Here is a 19,982-nt window from a genome sequence, read left to right on the forward strand (position 1 = left end):
CTGTACTCCCAAGCCTGCCCACCAGTGATGCATCCACCCTGGCTTTGGGGTGCCTCATTGTCTCCCTCCTTCTGTTTGTCTGTGTATTCTTTCGCTATCCCTATCGTCACTGGATCTCCCCTCCTCGTGAACCAAACACTCATGAACAAAACAACTATGTCGAGGGCAGACCCCGGCACAGTTCCCTTAAAATGTCATCATCATAACCCCCATGATCATCCTGTGTCCTTCAAGAAAATCTCTCTGGATTACTCCTTTGGGATCCCAGAAAGCAGATGCCAAAACCTTCGGAATTCACCTCTCTACCTTGAATGTAAGTGGGCTAGCAGATGTACTCAGAAGCCACTGTTTTGATTGGACCATGCTCTCTTGATCAAATTGATAAATCCAAGACTCATTGGTTATGATTGGTTCCATGAAATCATCTTCATTAGCTTTGACTGTGCTAAAAAGAGCGATGGAAAAATCAGCTCTTTAAGCTAGCTGACCTTTGTACAATGCTTTTTAAAAAAGACTTCTTTTTTTTTTTAAGGTACCCTACATGCAGAAAGCATCAACAGAAGATGGAAGGAATACACAGAGTCACTGTACCAAAAGGAAATGGTCGATGTTCAACCATTTCAAGAGGTAGCATATGATCAAGAGCCAATAATACTAAAGGAAGAAGTCCAAGATGTATTGAAGGCATTGACAAAGAACAAGGCGACGGGAATTGATGGAATACAAATGGAAATTTTTCAACAAAGTGAGGCAGCACTGGAGGCACTCACTCATCTCTGCCAAGAAATTGGGAAGACAGCTACCTGGCCGACTGATTGGAAGAGATCCGTATTCATGCCCATTCCAAAGACAGGTGACCCAATGGAATGTGGAACTCATGGGACAATATCCTTGATATCCCATGCCAGTAAAGTTTCACTAAAGGTAATACAGAAACGGCTGGAACCATACAATGACAGAGAACTTCCAGAAGTTCAAGCTAGATTCAGAAGAGGCCATGGAATGAGGGATATCATTGCTTACATCAGCTGGATCTTGGCTGACAGCAGAGACTATCACAAAGATGTTTATCTGTGCTTTATTGATTGTGCATAGGCCTTCGATTGTGTGGATCATGAGAAGCTACGGACAACATTGTGAAGTATGAGTATTATGGAACACTTAATTGTGCTCATGAGGAACCTGTACATAGACCAAGAGGTAGTTGTTTGAACAGAACATGAGAACACTGAATGGTTTAATATTAGGAAAGTTGTACAACAAGGTTGTAATATTTCACCATACTTATTCAATTTATATGCTGAGCAAATAATCCGAGAAGTTGGCTTCTATGAAGAAAAACGTGGCATCAGGATTGGAGGAAGACTCGTTAACAACGTATGATATGCAGATGATACAACCTCGCTTGCTGAAAGTGAAGAAGACTTAAAATATTTACTGATGAAGATCAAAAACCACAGCCTTCAGTGTGGATTACATCTCAATGTAAAGAAAACAAAAATCCTCACCACTGGACCAATGAACAACATTCTTATTAATGGAGAAAAGATTGAAGTTGTCAAGGACTTCATTCTTCTTGGATCAACTAACACTCATGGAAGCAGCAATCAAGAAATCAGATGACATAGTCCATTGGGCAAATCTGCTGCACAAGACCTTTTCAAAAGTGTTGAAGATACCCACAGATAAATGTAAAAACCATCCCTAAAAGCCGAGACTGTAAATTCCAAAAAGGCAAAGTTTTTCCCCCCCAAAAAAAGCTAAAGAGGATAGAGAGAAACTCTGTTAACTGATGGTATGTGGAGGGGATTATAATCAATGTAATGAAACAAGGTATATGAATGTTTGAATGTGAAACCGATGATGTGCCCTGAAAACCTTCACTCAATCCACAATAAAAACCTTAAAAAAAAAAAAAGTGTTGAAGAGCAAAGATGTCAGCTTGAGGACTAAGGTGCGCCTGACCCAAGCCATGGTATTTTCAAAAACCTCATATGCATGCGAAAGCTGGACAGTGAATAAGAAAGACCGTAGAAGAATTAATGCTTTTGAGTTCTGGTGTTGGAGGAGAATATTGAAAGTGCCATGGGTTGCCATAAGAACCAACAGATCTGTGTTGGAAGAAGTGCAGCCAGAGTGCTCCTTGGAGGCCAGGATGGCCAAACTTCATCTCTCATACTTCGGACATGTTGTGAGGAGGGACCAGTTTCTGGAGAAGGATATCATGTTTGATAAGGTAGAGGGTCAGAGAAAAAGGGCAAGACCCCCAGCGAGATGTATTGGCCAAGTGGCAGCATCAATGGGCTCAAGCGTGGCAACAATTGTGAGGTTGGCCTAGGACCAGACAGTGTTGCATTCTGTTGTGCATAGGGCCGCTATAAGTCAGTACCAACTCAATGGCACCTAACAACAACAACAACAACAACTAGACTGTGAACCATAAGGTTGGCAGTTCAGAATCACTAACTGCTCCTTGGAAACCCTATACAGGGTCGCTATGAGTCGGAATATTATACTTGGGGAAATTACTGCACAACATATATTGTAAGGTTGAGTCTGTAAAGCACCATCATGAAAAGGTTTTTTAAATTTTACATTGTGTATCATTTGGGTGCTGCATTTACTGGATAGCATACAGAGGATAATGGAGCCCTGGTGTGGCACTGTCGGACCAGCACTGGACTGCTAGCAGTATGGTCAGTGGCTCAAACCCACCAGCTGCTCCTTAGAAACCCTCTACAGGGCACATAAGAACAACGAGGATACTGCTGAGGGAGAGGATGGAGGTTAGAGTCTCACAGTATGGTCACCAAATGATAGAAAGTGGGGGTGGACACTTCTCTCAATAAAAAAAGCCAGACTTCAACTCAGCAGCTTAAAACAACAGCCAGTCTGTGAATAAAAGGGTCAGAGTTGGTGGTCAAGAATCTCTCCCGGGTTGTAGTGTCCTAGGCCCAGTCTAGGTTGAACAATAAGAAGGACAATTGTGAATCCTACTGAAAAAGAGACGCCAACCCCAGGTGACTTGACAGAAATCACCAAGTAGTTAAAGGTGTTTGTTTCCACTCACTGGTCTTCGCATGTCAAACTTTGTGCACACCACGGAGTAGCTCTGCCAGTTCCTATATGCAATAGAATGTCTCTTTTCTTCTAGACATCACCTCTTACCTCTTGTAGGATTTTACCAATCAGCATCATTTCAACCAGCCAAAGGAGTGTAGGCAAAAGGTACGGACATTTGGGGAATTAACGTTCATGTGGCAAGGTGGGCTTGTCCAGTGGGCCCTAACGTCATGTACCCGGAGCTCTGATGAGGAGTTTGGGTCAGAGATCTGTATCTGGAGCAAAGATATGAACAACACAATGCATCTTGTTGCAGACAGACAAAAGTCACACCCAACACAAAATGGCCCGGATGGATGGCTGCAAGTGGCGGAACGGACTCAGGTACACAGGACGGCCCCGCACAAAAGGGGCTCTGAGGACACCAGACAATGGCAAAGGCAAGGCAAAAGGAGGATGAAATGAGGAAGGGAGGGAGCTTCCTCTCACATAAGGTTGAATCCAGAAGGGATCTCTAAAATGGTGAGCACCAAGTCACGTAAGTGGAACTTGCTAGCAACTCAGGGAGAAACCGACCCAGCTACACTCTCCAATCTGATGTCGCATCTGTGGGAACGTCTCGTTGTTTTGAGCAGACAGGTCTCAAGGGGACCGAGTGAGTGGGGCAAAAATGGGGCGGGGCTAACCGTGGGCTCCCTCCTCCGGTCCCTCCCGCTAACCCCGCCTCTCACTCCCTTCCCGAGTTTCCAGGACTCTCCAGAAAACCTAGGGTCATGACAAATATCATTGTCTGTACTGGCCGAGGGCCAGGGGACAGTGTTCTGATAAAGCAGCTCTTCCAGTAAGAAGAGTTCATTTACGGTGGAATGACGCGCGGGAGCGGGGGTGTTGGATAGAACAGATAGTCAAGCAGGCTGAACAAGCAGGCTGCCAAACCCCAATCTTGGACACCCCTGCTGCACTGCCTATACCTCCGTTACCACCTATGGCCGTGTCAGGGATCCCTGATGACCAGCTCCTCGGCCTGAGGCGCCCCACCCCACCCAGTGCAGCCACACCCTCTCCCAGAGCAATCATGCCCCTCTCCCAGGACTGCTCAGCCCTGTCCCTGCTGAGACTCTCATGAGGCCTGTATCACCACCTCGTTTTGTCTTCAATTCCTGCTACTGCTTCTTTCTCGTCCCACTCCTCGCCTTCCCCAGGTGTGGATCCTGACAGCACTTTAAATAACGAACCTGCATCACATCAGGAGTCCTGGGGTGGCGCTGTGGGTTAATGCGCCAGACTGCAAAGCCATTTGAACTGCAAGGTCGGCAGTTCAAGCTCACCAGCTGCTCCTCAGAAACCCTATACAGGGTCGCTATGGGTCAGAACCGACTCGATGGCACTTCACAACAATAACAATCTGCATCACAGATCTGCTTACCAGGGAATCTAATCTGGGATTTTAATTCACGTTTAAACATGCGCTAATGTACCCATGGCCTAGCCTTGACACACCTCTGGGGGATTTCATTTAACAGTCTATTACTCCATGTCTTGGTTACTCTGAGACCTAGCCCCTTCTGCACTCACCAACCCACCCCTAATTGATTGCCTTCCCACTCTTGCTATTGTGGGATCTAGCAACTCAGCAGCTCCTTCATCCTCTGTCTGAAAAATATCCCTGGCCACTACCAAGACTCAGAAAGACAGATGCTAGCACAAGGCCTTCCTTCTTATAATTTCTGAATAAAATGACTACATAAGAGACATAAAAAAATGTTTTATAGCACAAGATCTTAGAGGAGCAGAGTGGGAATGGGAAGAAGAGCACACAGAGATACTTTTTTGTTCCCCTCTGAAAGAAGTGTGAAAACAGAAGTGCTGTAGGATCAGCAATGGACTGCTAGGTCAGCAACTGAAACTCACAAGTCGCTCCTCAGAAACTCTACACAGGGTCCCTATGAGTAGGAACAGACTCAATGACACTTAACAACAACAGGTAAGGCCTAGGCAGGATGTAAAGTAAGGCCTTAGGCAAGTAGCACATGATTTAGGGTAGGGACTCCCTCTTCACCAACCCTGCCAAACAGCGTCACAGTACCAAAATGAAATGGTGCAGCCCCACCATTTCAAGAGGTTCCGTTTGATCAGGAAGTAATGGTACTGAAGGAGACGCCCAAGTTGCACTAGAAACAATGGCAAAAAAAAACAAAAACACAAGGGTCTGGGAATTAACAGAATACAAGTTTTAATGTTTCAACAAATTGATTTCGCACTGGGGGCACTCATGCATCTATACAGCAAGATATTTAGAAGACAGCTACCTGGCCAACTGATTGAAAGAGATCAACATCTGTGCCCATTCCAAAGACAGGTGACCCAACAGAATGCAGAAATCATTAAATATCACATGCAAGTAAAATTTCCTGAAAGTAATTCAAAAACAGCTTCAACAGTACATCTACAGGGAACTCCCAGAAACTCAAGTAGGATTCAGAAGAGGATGTGGAACTAGGGATATCATTGCTGATGTCTGATGGATCTTGGCTAAAAGAATGCCAGAAAGATGTTTACCTGTGCTTTATTGACTATGCAAATGTACTTGATTATGTGGATCATGAATCAAATGGATAACATTGTGGAGAATGAGTGTTCCGGAAAACTTAATGGTGCTCATGACAAATCTATACATAGACAAAACAAGGGAACATTGAATGGTTTAAAATTAGGAAATGTATGCGCCAGGTTGTATTCTTTCACCACACTTATCCAATCTGTATTCTGAGCAAATAATTCAAGAAGCTGCACTATATGAATAGGAACGTGGCATCAGGATTAGAGAAGAATCATTAACAACCCGCAATAGCAGATGATACAACCTTGCTTGCTGAAAGTGAAGAGGCCTTAAAACATTTACTGATGAAGATAAAAGACTATAGTTTTCAGTATCAGTTGCACCTTGATGTAAAGAAAACAAAAATCCTCACCACTGGACCAATGAACAACATTCTTATCAATGGAGAAAAGATTGAAGTTGTCAAAGACTTCATTCTTCTTGGATCAACCAACAACACTCATGGGAGCAACAGTCAAGAAATCAAACGACATATTGCATTAGGCAAATCTGCTGCACAAGACCTCTTTAAAGTGTTGAAGAGCAAAGATGTCAGCTTGAGGACTAAGGTGTGCCTGACCCAAGCCATGGTATTTTCAATCACCTCATATGCACGTGAAAGCTGGACAGTGAATAAGGAAGACTGTAGAAGAATCGATGCAGTTCAATTCTGGTGTTGGAGGAGAATAGTGAAAGGACATGGACTATCAGGAAAACAAGCAGTGCTCCTTAAAAGTCAGGATGCTGAGACTTCGTCTCTCATACTTCGGACATGTTATCAAAAGGGACCAGTCGCTGGAGAAGGACATCATGGTTGGTAAAGTGAAAGGTCAGAGAAAAAGAGGAAGACCCCCAGCAAGATGGATTGGCACAGTGGCAGCATCAATGGGCTCAAGCGTGGCAACAATAGTGAGGTTGGCTCAGGACCGGGCAGTGTTGCCTTCTGCTGTGCACAGGGTCGCTATGGGTCAGTACCGACTAGACAGCACTTAGACACCACAACGATAACTCTCCCACAACTCTCTCGACTCCTCAGCTGGCGTCACTAATTAATTAGAACTCAGACACCACATTCCCAGTCACAGGGCTTATTAGGGAAGTTACCACGTTACAATACAGGATGAGAAACTGCTCAGACTTCAGTCTTTCCAGGCAGCTGCTGGTACTTGGCCAGAGGACACACCACTCCGCCAGAAGCCTCTAACTCTACAAGCAAGCTTCCTGTAAAGTCATCCAGCTTTCCTTGCTCTGTGAGCTAGGAATCCCACTGCTCTGCCTGCTGCTTTCTGTCCCTGGGTCAAGGAGGTTCAATGTGCAGGGATCTTGGAGGCCAAAGGACATGCTCCACTGTTAGCTCTTCTTCTCTGACGTTAGTGAGATCCCCCCTCCTGCTTCTGACATGGTTCCTTTTAGACCCATGGGAAAGTTTCAAGTTTTAACAATCACAATGAACTTTTGTAACACCCACAGTTGAATCAAGTCATCCTTATCAGCAGGGCAGAAATGTTGTTTGGTGGGAGTTACGGAGTATGGCTATGGAGTTACTACAACATGCAATGCGTTCCTAAGTGCATCAGTGTTGTACAAGTGTGTGGTTCAAGTCTGAGGTGACACTCTACAGGACAATACATCCCTCCTCAGCCTGAGCCCTTTTGTTATTAGACGGAATGTTTGCCATCACAACAGAAATATGTGATATATTTGCCTGTCTCGGTATCAGGATATCTGAGCAGTAAGTGACAAAATGTCCCAGAGCTCTCCATTTTCGCTTCTTCCTAGCTTTTGTGGTCTTTTTGTTTGTGAATTTCCCTTGGGATTCAATATAAAAATCATGCCAAGTATATCTGGCAGCAATGTCCTTGACATGAATTGTTATTTTAGGTTTTATCTAAAACCAATCTGAAAACTTATAGTCCATGACCTTTGCTTACAAACATATGCAGCCGCAGGAACACATAATATAAATCTGAGTTTCTCCAGCTGTTTATTTCAAAACCTTGGCAGAGGCTGTCACCATGTGTCCAGAGTTAGCTTATCCTGTTAATTGGTATCAAAATAATCGAGCATCATCAAAATACAACTTCTATCATCTTTTTCCTGGCAATACATGTGACTGTCTATACAACAATAAAAGGTTAGCTAACAGATGAGTCATGCATTTTAGTCAATCCGTCAAATTGAAATGTATGCTCAGATGGAAACTGTAATACAAAGTACACCGGATTAAGTGCAATTACCTCAATGTTGTTAAAAAAAAAAAGACCTACGCTGATGGATAATTTAGTTCAATTAGATACCAAGTTATTGACCATCTGGGTCTTTATTTCAGAGTCGCTGACATTGCTCACCTATAGGCTATCTAGACTTTAGAATGAATCTTTTCTCACACCAAACAAGAAAAGGAACTCAAAGCAGAATAAAGATTAAGGAATGAGTTCTTACATGTGACACCAAACACACATGAAACAAAACACATAAATAAATAAGACTTCATCAGGAGGACGAGGCAGACATACTACATGGACCCTCTGTAGCAAAGATACGAGAGACCAACTAAAACACACACACATGAAAATCCTGGCATCCTGAAGTCCAGAAGGAAGGGGAGAGAAGTGGATGAATGGAGAGCTTGCTGGGAGGAGAAGCTGAGCAAGGTTGGTGACCAGTCGGCTACTGTGTGGCTTTGGAACCAGAAGGTGGCCTGGCATAGCAGATTCACACGCGAGACGGGAAAGGTGTGATTTCTTCTTTTTTCCCACACTACCCTGGTGACCAGAGGGGTGACATGCTTCCACCCTCATCTGTGTCCAGCACACCCCTGTTCTCTGGGAGTTCAGAGCCATGTGATTGAGAGTCACATCAGTGTGAGGTGGGGACCAGCTGCACCAATATATAATCTGGTGCGCCATTTTGGCGCCTGGATTCAGCTGGGCTTGGCTCCAGATCTACAGAACCTGAAGAGCCACCAGGCCAGCACTTAGCCAGTCATCCTGCTCCCAGATTCCCTGTGGTCCTAACAGGCACTGAACCCAGCTTCATCAAGGGCCTCCACGAACCACTTCCAGATTGAGAGCCCTGAACATAGAGAACACCCAGGCCAATGGGAACTCCATCTAGGGCCAGGAACTCCGCTGTCACAGCCCACCCACACCCACCTCCCTCCCGCTCCCCAGAGTTTTCTCCACTCTGGCTGGGTACAACACAACAGCTGCACTGTTTTATTGGTTGGTTTTAGGATTTGGTTTTGGTGTTCCATTGCATTTGTTTGTCTATTCTTTTTCCTTCTTTCTATTGCCTTAAAATTTACCCTTGCAATTTCCACTGTTGTTTTTTACTTCTTTTCTTCGGTTTCTCATTGCTCCTCTTCTTTTTTTTTTTTTTTGCTTCTGTTTTTTACTTCTTTTCTTCGGTTTCTCATTGCTCCTCTTCTTTTTTTTTCCTTTTTGAACTTTCTTTATGACTCTCTACTCTCTTTCTCTTTAATCTCCCTCTTGATGGTTCCTCTAAGTGTTTTATTTATTTATTTTTATTTCCTCCCGTACTTTTCTCTTCTATGGCTCCATTTTTCTATCCCTGTTTTCTGTTTTGAATTATTCTTGAGTGATTTTCTTTTTAATTTGTTCCTTTCAGTTTCTCTTTTATTTCCCTGTCCCTCTTTTGTCTTTATAGTTGTTATAGTCCCTTTTTCTGGTTGCTGCCTGTTTTCATTTCTTTTTTCTCCTTATTATTTTCTCATTTCATTGTTGGTTCTTTGTTTGCTATGTTTTGGTTTCTTGTGTGTGTGTGGTGGAGGATTTTTCTCTTTTCCACCCAACAGGAGACAGCAACCACACCCACACAGCCCAGTCACAACTATATCCTCTGCAGCTCCACCCACTGGGCAAGAGCCAATGCCAGTTCCTATACCACCTGATCAACAGCAGACAGCAGCCAACACCAGCCAAACCCACCCTAAACTGAGATTCTCAAACGTCGAATGAGAACAGAGTACACTCTTCCATTCTGTAACTACTTCCATTCTATAACTACAACTGGTGAGCGTCTAATCATCAATTACATACAAATACGACAACACTGCAATGCCCCTGAGACAACAGGCAATTTGAGCTCACATAAAGAAACAAGAAAAGGACCAAGATGCAGAGCCACAACATGTTTCTGAGGAAGAAAGGGTCATAGAACTAACTGAAAGAGAATTCAAAAGAATGATATTTAGGTCCCTTCTAAGGATTGACAGAAAGATTGAGGAAAGCAAGGAGAACACATTCAAATAAAAATAAAATCAACATTAGAAGAATTCAGGAAAACACTACAAGAACAAACAAAGTAAATGCAAAGTTTGAAACAATACACATCCTGCAATTGGGAATCCAGGAGATTAAGACTAAAATTTCAGAAATGGACAAAACATCGAAAGGTCGAAGGAATGCTTTGGAGCAATGGAAGCCTGAATTGCTGAGCTTAAAGATACATCTATCAATACTAGTATGCTCCAAGAACAATCAGGAAAAAAGAATGAAAAACTCTGAAGAACGCCTAAAAGTTGTGTGAGACACCATGAAGAGGAACAGCTGATGGGTAATCAGAATTCCAGAACAGGAAATAACAATAAAATCACAGAAAACTTCCCTAACATGATGAAAGATGAGAATATTAGCACACAAGAAGTGGAACAAACCCCAAACAGGATAGATGCAAAAAGGAAATCATCAATACATATCCTAATCAAACTTTCCAATTTCAAAGACAAGGAAATAATCCTGAGAGCCGCTCAGGAAAAAATGAAGAGTTCCCTACAAAGGAGAACCAGTAAGACTAAGCCCTGATTTCTCAGCAGCAACCATGTAGGCAAGAAGCCAACGGGATGACATATACAGAACTCGGAAAGAAAAAAAATGTCAACCAAGAATCATACACTCAGCAAAGCTTTCTCTCAAATATAGCAGTGAAATTAGGATGTCTCCTGATAAACAGAGATTAAAGGAATTTATAATGACCAGACCAACTTTACAAAAAATGCTGAGAGGTGTTTTTTGGCCTGGGAGCCAACAGCAGACAACAGCCTGAGATAATCATCTATGACAACACCACCCAGAACTCAATCCCAATACACAAGTATATAAAGTAAAGCAACGGAGGCCTGGGGTGTGTGGCGCTGTGGGTTAATGTGCCAGACTGTAAAGCCGTTTGAACTGCAAGGCCGGCAGGTCAAGCTCACCAGCTGCTCCTCAGAAACCCTATACAGGGTCGCTATGAGTCGGAACTGACTCAATGGCACTTAACAATGACAACAAACTAAAGCAGGAGCCCTCATATGGCGCTATGGGTTAATGTGCCAGACTGCAAAGCCATTTGAACTGCAAGGTCGGCAGTTCAAACTCACCAGCTGCTCCTCAGAAACCCTATACAGGGTTGCTATGGGTCGGAACCGACTCAACGGCACATCACAACAACACAAAGCAAAGCTAACATACAAGATTGGAACTAGGGAACCAGGAATACCAATTTATAATGAAGTGAACTACAAACCATAAAGAAGGAATAGCATCCAAATGACAAGGAAGTTAAGTAAATTTCAAGATAAAACAAGACTGTTTTAAGCAGGAAGAATTAATAAATTACAGGGTAATCTCAAGAAAATTAGTGTAACTGAAAATCAAAGTAAAAAAGAGGAAAATGAAATATTTAGTAAACATTAACACAACAGAAATGAAAATTAAAGTAAAACCCACAAACAAAATGAACTCAGTGCAAAAACTGATGTGGAATAAAGAAACCAGCAGTATCACAAAAAAACATACAGCAAAATGACAGCAATCAATTCATGCCTATAGATAATTACACTGGATTAAATAATTAAAAGGAATTAAATGCACCAGAGAGAGAGAGAGAGAGAGATGAGCTCTGGTAGCGTAGTGGTTATGAATCGGGCTGCTAACCTCACGGTCAGCAGTTTGAAACTACCAGCTGTTCTGTGGGAGACAGATGAGGCTTTCTGCTCCCATAAACTTGTACAGCCTCAGAAAGCCTACACAGGGTCACTATGAGTTGGAACCGACTCCAGAGCACACAACCACCACTACCAAGAGACAGAGAGAGCAGAATGGAGACGAAAACAGAATCCTTCAATATACTGTCTACAAGAGACACATCGAAAAGATGGAGGCAGCCTAAATGCCCATCAACAGAAGAATGGTTAAACAAACTGCGGGACATCCACACAATGGAATGTTGACGAATAATGTCGAATCTGCAAAACACCTCACAACCTGGAGGGCATTATGCTGAGAGAAACTAGTCAACCACAAACAGAAAAAAATATTGCATGAGACCACTGTGCAAAAAGTTAAGAAAAGGTTTTCTTGATACAAGAAACAATCTATGATTGTTATGGGAGGTGGATTGTTCACGGCCTAGAGGGTAGACACATGTTAACATGGGGGACAGGGCAGGCGATATACAGCAAGAGGGAGGTTAGCAGAGAAAAGATGAAGGGAGCAGGAGACAGAGAGGAATGCAAGAGTTGAATAGAGATAAATACTGTTAACCATCATACATGAAGGAGATCGCAATCATTGAAATGAAACAAAGTATACGATTTGTTGAATGTAAAACTGATGATCTGCTCTGGAAACCTTCACTCAATTCACAATAAAAGGTTTACCAAAAAAAAAAAAATTCATCAAAATTATAAAGTCAAAGATAACCCATAGATTACGTTCCTTGAAATATTTGCAAGTCATATATTTGATAAAGGTGGACTATCCAGAATATCAAAAGAACTATTACACCTGATTTTAAAATGGGTAAAGGTTTTAAGTATACATCTCTCCAAAATGATACACAAATGGCCAATAAATACGTGAAAAGATGCTCAACATCACTGGTCATGAGGAAAATGTAAAATCAAAACTCCAGTCAGATACCATTTCACAGCCCAAGGATGGTTACAACTAAAGAAAACCAAATACAGAAATCAGAATGTAACAAGTGTTGATGGGAAGAATGTGTAGAAATTGTTACCTTTATACATTAGGAATATAAAAAGGTATCATAATTTTAAAAGACAGTTGGGCCCTTTCACAAAAAAGTTAAACATAGGATCTGGTGTTACCATATGATCCAGAAATTCTAGTCTTAGGTATACAAGAGGGCTTCAAAAAGTTCACGGGAAAATGGAATGGAAAGATATTGGGATGTTTCCACAGAATGTTTGAAGCCCCCTTCTAACTAAGAGAAATGAAAACATGTCTGTATAAAGATTTATACATGGATGTCTAAAGCAGCCTTATTCAAAAAGTGGAAACAACTCAGAAGTCCATCAACTGATGAACAGATAAAATGGGGTCTCTCTGCACACTGGAATACTATTTAGCCATAAAAGTTAAATACTGACTCCTGCTACCACATGATGAACCTTGAAAGATACCAAACACAAAAGGCCACATATTGTATGAATCAATTTATATGAAATTCTAAACACCGGAAAATCCATCACATCATAAAATAGATTTGTGGTTGCCAGGGGTTTGGGAAATGGAGACTTATTGTTAATGGGGGCGGGGGGAGATGGAGTTTCCTTTCAGGAGATAGCAATGATATGGAATCGTGGCGCTGTGGGTTAATGCGCCAGACTGCAAGGTCATTTGAACTGCAAGGTCGGTGGTTCAAGCTCACCAGTCGCTCCTCGGAAACCCTATACAGGGTCACTATGGGTCGGAACCGACTCAACGGCACTTAACAACAACAACAACAATTGTTACACAACCTGGCAATATTGAAAAAACAACAACAACCGAAAAAACACCCCCAGAATCGTACACTTTAAAATAATGACTTTATGATATGTGAATTGTTGCTGTTAAATGCCCTGTATAGTGTTTCTAAGGAGTGACTGGTGGGTTTGAACCAAATTCATCAATTCTGTGAAGAGTTATTTCCAGATGGTGGACTAGGAGGCTAGTCAAGATCTTTGACATTGGAGGAAGTCTCTTTAAGAAAAGCGTTTAAACCCTTGTTAAAATTCCCGTCTTGTTTCATTTCGGTAACAGTTGATCTCTGGCTGCCCTTTTCTATAACGCAGAGTGAGAGCTTTCCCTGCCAAGTCTGATAAGTGCTGTCCAGGGTCCTTTGCCAAGAATGTGTTGTCCAAAATGCCTGTTTAGTTTTGAAAGATGGGACTCCACCCTTTGCTTGGTTCTAAGTATGTATGGAATGTTATGATAGGACATGATAGTAGCAGTGGTCAGACACATAGAAATGGAGAGGACACAAAAATATACATGTGAAAGAAACTCGGGGTTTTAATAAAAAGTTTTCAAAACGTCTGCTATTTCAAAGATACCATTTAGAAAATGAAAATGTAAGTCATAGACTGGGGGTGGGGGGGGCGGGATAGTCAAAGCAGGGACATCTGTAAAAGTAAGGGACTCTCAAAATTCACCATTAAGATAACAAATGAGCCAATTAGAGAATGGATCAAATATTTGAATCCAAACTTCCCCAAAGAAGATATAACATGCAAAGCTGTTCACTATCTTTAGTCGCTAATCTGGTTACTATTAAGTTGATTCTAGCTCAGATAGACCCTATAGGATAGACCCCAACTGAAAATCTTCTTTAGTCTTTGTTAGTGCATTGAGTCTGTTCCGACCAATAGCAACCCTGTATAGGGTTTCCAAGGAGTGACGGATGGGTTTGAACCACCAACCTTGCAGTTAGCAGTCCATTGCTAATCCTAGAGTGCCACACCAGTAAAATACTACCACATCATCACTAAAATGGCTAAAAGGAAATAATCGCAACGTCAAATGTCTGTCCCGGATGTCATGTGTTGTGATGGGAGTACCAAATGATGTAGCTAGTCCACAAATCTGTCCAGCAGTTTCTGATAAAGTTGAGCATGCATGATCTAGCAATTGTACTCCTTGATTTCACTACAATAAATTAAAACAGATGTCTACACAAAAACTTGTACAGGAATGTTTGTTGCAGGTTTATTCATATCAGAAAAAAACAAACTGAATATATATATAAAACAAAACACTAATCAGCATTAAAAAGGATCCAACTAGTTCACAAGACAAGCTAGATGTTTTTCAAGTACATTATGCTGAAGAAAAAAGCCAACCACAGAATATGTACAGTATGATGAATATATACCATACTCTGCCACTGCTAAAAATCCTAAACTGGAATTCAAAAAAGCAGGTAACTGCTTACCTGGGGTCAGGTTAAACTCTGGGGACTCACTGAAAAGTTACAGAAAGGAATTTTCTTAATTAATGTAAATGATCTCTGTAGATTCAGGTGATGGTGAAACAGGTATTTGCATTTGTCAACACTTACGAAAATGCACAAACTGGATATAGTTCAGAAGTTGTAAATTGTACATGTGGTGAGCAAAAAGTTGGCCCCCTGATCTTTGCTCCTTAGTGTGATACCTGTCGATACAAAGAGGCTTCGAAATGTTTGTGGAAAAGTCCAATTGAATTTTTCAATGAACATTTTGAAGCTATCTTGTATGTTATGTTACAAGGCAAAAGCAACTTTACAGATAGAATGAAGATAGTTATCAGCTGACTTTGAGATGGGGCGACGATCCTGGACCATCCCGGTGAGCCCAATACAGTCCATCAGAGAGATGCAATGGAAAAACTGAGTGCTCACTAATTCATTTTATAAATCCAACAGAACTTTAATCCTAAAATGTAAGGTTGCTGTTAAGTGCCATTGAGTCAGTCCTGACTTATAGCGACCCTATGTTTGTCTTTACGGGAACAGAAAGCTTCATCTTTGGCCCATGGAGCGTTGGTGGCCTCAAACTGCCGAACTTGTGGTTACTCTAGAGCACCACGGAACATCCTGTGGTCCATTGTACCACCAACTCAACTGGAGCTGCATGGTCCGCAGTATCAGCCTTGTATAACCCACCAGTTGCTCCTTGGAAAACCCATACAGGTTTGCTATGAGTCCGAACCGACGACAGCACGTAACAACAACAAAAACCCGGCAGAGACCCAAACTTAATGGTGGTGGTGGCATGCCATACAGTAACCCTGTACAGGGTTTCCAAGGCTGTAAATCTCTATGGGAGCAGAAAGCCTCATCCTTCTCCCGAGGAATTGCTGGTAGTTTCGAACTGCTGACCTTGAGGTGCGCAGCCCGATTCATAACCACTACGCTAGCAGAGCTCCTATCTAAATATATATTCAGATAGACAGATATCAGTCAATCCCACCCTCTTAGGTACCTAGTTCCTGCTATAAGAGAAATATCACCAGTTGGGAACTTTAACAAGCTGACAATTCTTTTCTCAAACTTTGGGAGCCTAGAAACTCAGAATCGTGGCCTTGACTCTTGTTGGGTCCTGTCAAGTTGTTTTGACTTACGGTGACTCTGCCTGGTCCCGTTCCAGCCTCACAGTCATTGCTACACTGGAGCCCATTGGTGCGGTCACTGGGTCAATCCATGTCTTGAAGGCCTTGCTCTAGAGGAAGGCTTTCTCTCTCTGGGGGCTCTGAGGGAAGGTCCTAGGCTCTTGAGCTTTGGCTCCTTGGCTCCCTATTGCTTTTCATGTGGTGGGGCATGTACCATCCCTCATCTCTGCTGCTCACTTGCTCGTTTAATCTCTATCATATCTCACAAGTGGTTAGTTAAAAGCATATCCTAGGCTAATAATACTCAAGTCCTGGTGTGGCATTGTGGGTTCATGCGCTGGGTTGCAAAGTTGGTTTGAACTGCCCGGTTGGCAGTTGAAGCTCACCAACTACTCCTTGGAAACCCTATACAGGGTCGCTATGGGTCAGAACAGACTGGACGGCACTTAACAACCACAACAACACATCAACAAGGCTAATACTTTCTGATTAACATAACAAAGGAAACCTTGTCCCCAGATGGATTACAAACCCATTGCCATCAAGTCCATTCCAACCACGGGGGGTCGGTGGGTCAAACTCACCAGCCACTCCTCAGAAACTCTATACAAGGTTGCTCCGAGTGGGAAGCGACTCAATGGCACTTAACAACAACATGGTTTCTGAGGCTGTTGGTCTTTATGGAAACAAAAATCCTCATCTCTCTCCTGCAGAGCAACTGGTGGAGTAGAACTGCCAACGTTGCGGTTAGCCGTCCACTTTAACAACAACAGATTTGGGGAGGCTATAATTGAATCCATAACACCTACATAGTAAAGTCTCATAGTTTCTGAAGAAATGCTGACTGCTTGTTCCAACTCATAACAACCATGTCTAGGGTTTCCGAGGCTGCAAATTTTGCGTGTCTTTGAACCAATGACCTTGAGTTAGCAGTCCAGTGCTTATCTTACAGAGCCACGTCAGGATTCCATTAGCCCATAAAGCCCAGAAATATTCCAATCATGTGAACAGCAGATTGTATGTACTGCAAGAACATGTGGGTTCTCCATCTTAAAAAACCTAGCTTGATTTGTCTATCAACAGATCATGCTATGTGCTAAAAGGTCATTTCCAATAAAAGTCTAGGGCAAATGGGAATTTAACATAAACTAACAACAAAAATTCTAAACAGCAAAACATTCAAACGATTTCAAGTAAAATGATGGACAAGATGGGGGTGCTCACTTTCACCGTTGTCCTTGAACATTTTCCTGTGTATTTGAATAAATTTACTATGGTGTGGTGCTGTGGGCTAATGCGTCAGACTGCAAAGCTGTTTGAACTGCAAGGTTGGTGGTTCAAGCTCACCTGCTGCTCCTCAGAAACCCTATACAGGGTCGCTATGGGTCAGAATCGACTCGACGGCACTTAACAACAAGAACAAGCATTGAAAAATGCTAAAATCCTCTCATTTTGTTGATAATATGGCTAAAACCCCACAGAGATAATTAGAAAATGACTAGAAAATTTGAAAACGTGCTAGATTCAAAGTGAATATATGCAAATGAATAGCGTCTGTAGTCTGGAATTACACCTTTAGATATTAAAATAGGCGAAAAACTAGTTTATCAACACTTGTTAAGTGGCATTAAGTCGGTTCCGATTCATAGTGACCCTGCACAGGGTTTCCAAGGAGTGGCTGGTGGGTTTCAGCTGTCAACCTTACGGCTAGCAATCCAATGCTTATCCTAGAGCACCATGCAATGCACATATAAAAATGCTTGGCTCAATGGCACTTAATAGCAACCTTACATTTTAGGATTAAAGTTCTGTTGGATTTATAAAACGAATTAGTGAGCACTCAGTTTTTCCATTGCATCTCTCTGATGGACTGTATTGGGCTCACCGGGATGGTCCAGGATCGTAAATGTAATAATGAAATTACTTAAATTTATATTAATAAAATGAATGCATAAATTTATGACGTTTCTGTTAGAATGACAACAAAGCTTGCCTTTTTTCCCTTGGAATATATAAATATATATGTAAGCATTTTTACATGGAAGAATAAAATGTCTAAGAATGGCCAAGAGAGGTGTCAAAGTAACATTCAAGACTGATTTCCGTTACGTGACATCACAAGGGAAATCATTCTTAAACACTATTTTTATACTTTTCTTAAATATTACACAGCTACTCTAATCGAGTCAAGAGATAGGCAGAGGAGTAAAACGACATGATGATGAATCCACAAACAACTCATGTGTATGACAGGATCGTACGATGAATGTGTTCATTCAAATCAGTGACAAAAGGTGTCTTCCTTGACAGATGGTGCCATCACAAAAGGCCGTAAATAGGGATAAAAGTCAAACCAGGCAGACTTCCGTCTTGGGCCAGAGACAAAAGAAATTGTCAGGTGAATTGAAGACATAAATATCAAAAACAAAATGGTTAATATCTTGCAAGAAAATCAGAGTGACTATCTGTACAATCTTGAGGCAACTCTGAATATATGAAAGAAAAGATAGATTTGATATAAAAATTTTTAACTTTTTTGGTAAAAGCTAGAAACAAAGTCAATAAATAAACAATAGACGTGGGGGGAATTGCAATATAAATGAACAAAGGTTAAAACTTGTTAAAAGGGTTCTTTTTATTTAAAAGAAAAAACTCTAACAGACCCAAGAAAGCTAGGCATATAGATGGACAAATCTCCCCCAAAAGAAAAAGCAGCTCATCAGCCAACAAACATTAGAAAAGATGGTCAATCTCACAAGAAAGCAAAGGAACCCTCCAGCCAGAGTCACAGTCCTTGACCAACCTCTGTGCAGCAGGCTTGCCTTTACCTTGCATCCGCATGCAGCTCCTGGAGCAGGTCACTTTGCAGATAGTCCCAGGACAGTTCCATGGCGCCAAGGTAGTACCTTCTGGTGGCACTAAAGCTGAATGGGAGGAGACATAAGAAGAAGCTGACCGAGAGCTCTATTTGCATGGCTCTCAATACTAGAAATTGTTCAACTGGAGTAACATAAGATGAATTCTTCTTGAAATAGCTTTGGCTCCCAGGAGAAAAAAAAAAGGTAAACTTTCTATGATCTCGTGAGAAGTTCCAACACTTTCCCAAAGAATGTTAGGGACTTTTGCCTGCTGGGTGGGACAGCAACTGATAGGATTGCTTCCGTTTGGCAGGGAAACGCAACCACAGGAAGAACTGAAGTAGGAAAAAATGAGGCTGAGCTAAAGCTTAACCCGTTCACCTCTGACAGCAGTAGGGCATCGGAAGGCTGGTTTAAGAAGAGTTTTTAAGGAAAGGAAGAGAGGGAGAGAGGCGGCAAGGTGAAGAGGACCTGCAATTTGTACTCTATCCCTAATCTACTCTAACCCTCTTCCTTAGAAGCAGTAGTAAGAGAAATGTGTATTGATAGCCAATGTTCTGGAATTCACCAGTACAAGCTCTTAATCCTAATATCGGGTCTAATATCCACTGACTCTGCAGTCAGCAGTCCAATGCTTACCATGCTGCTGCTATTGTGAACCGTGGAGTCGGTTCTGACTCCAAACCACCCTGCATAGGGTTTCCGAGGCTATCAACCATTACAGGAGCAGAAAGGCTCATCTTTCTCCCACACACTGGCTGGTGGATTCGAACTGCCCATTGTTTATCCTACAGAGCCACACCAGGCCTCCCATAGAACAGGCCACAGAATCCTTCGATATTGCAATTTGAAGCTTGAACTTTTTCTTCAGTTCTTTCTGTTTGAGAAATGTTGAGCGTGTTCTTCCCTTTTTGTCGGGGTTTTCCCTCGACATAGTTGTCACGTGTGTTTGGTTCACGAGGAGGGGAGATCCAGCGGCGATAGGGATAGCGAAAGAATACACAGACAAACAGAAGAAGGGAGACAATGAGGCACCCCAAAGCCAGGGTGGATACATCACTGGTGGGCAGGCTTGGGAGTACA

The 19,982-nt window shown here is 42.2% G+C and overlaps 1 protein-coding gene across 1 annotated transcript in view; it reads right to left on the bottom strand.

Moving 5' to 3' along the window:
• F8 (coagulation factor VIII, procoagulant component) overlaps positions 1-19,015 on the bottom strand; it is a 121,282-nt gene extending 102,267 nt beyond the window's left edge. The window contains exon 1 of the mRNA XM_006876855.1: positions 18,870-19,015. Within this exon, the coding sequence (XP_006876917.1) occupies positions 18,870-19,015 (146 nt within the window). The remainder of the gene's footprint in view (positions 1-18,869) is intronic.
• Between the last annotated feature and the right edge of the window lie 967 nt (positions 19,016-19,982).

The sequence above is a fragment of the Chrysochloris asiatica genome, unplaced genomic scaffold, assembly GCF_000296735.1.
Source record: "Chrysochloris asiatica unplaced genomic scaffold, ChrAsi1.0 scaffold00419, whole genome shotgun sequence".
Taxonomy (NCBI): Eukaryota; Metazoa; Chordata; class Mammalia; order Afrosoricida; family Chrysochloridae; genus Chrysochloris; species Chrysochloris asiatica.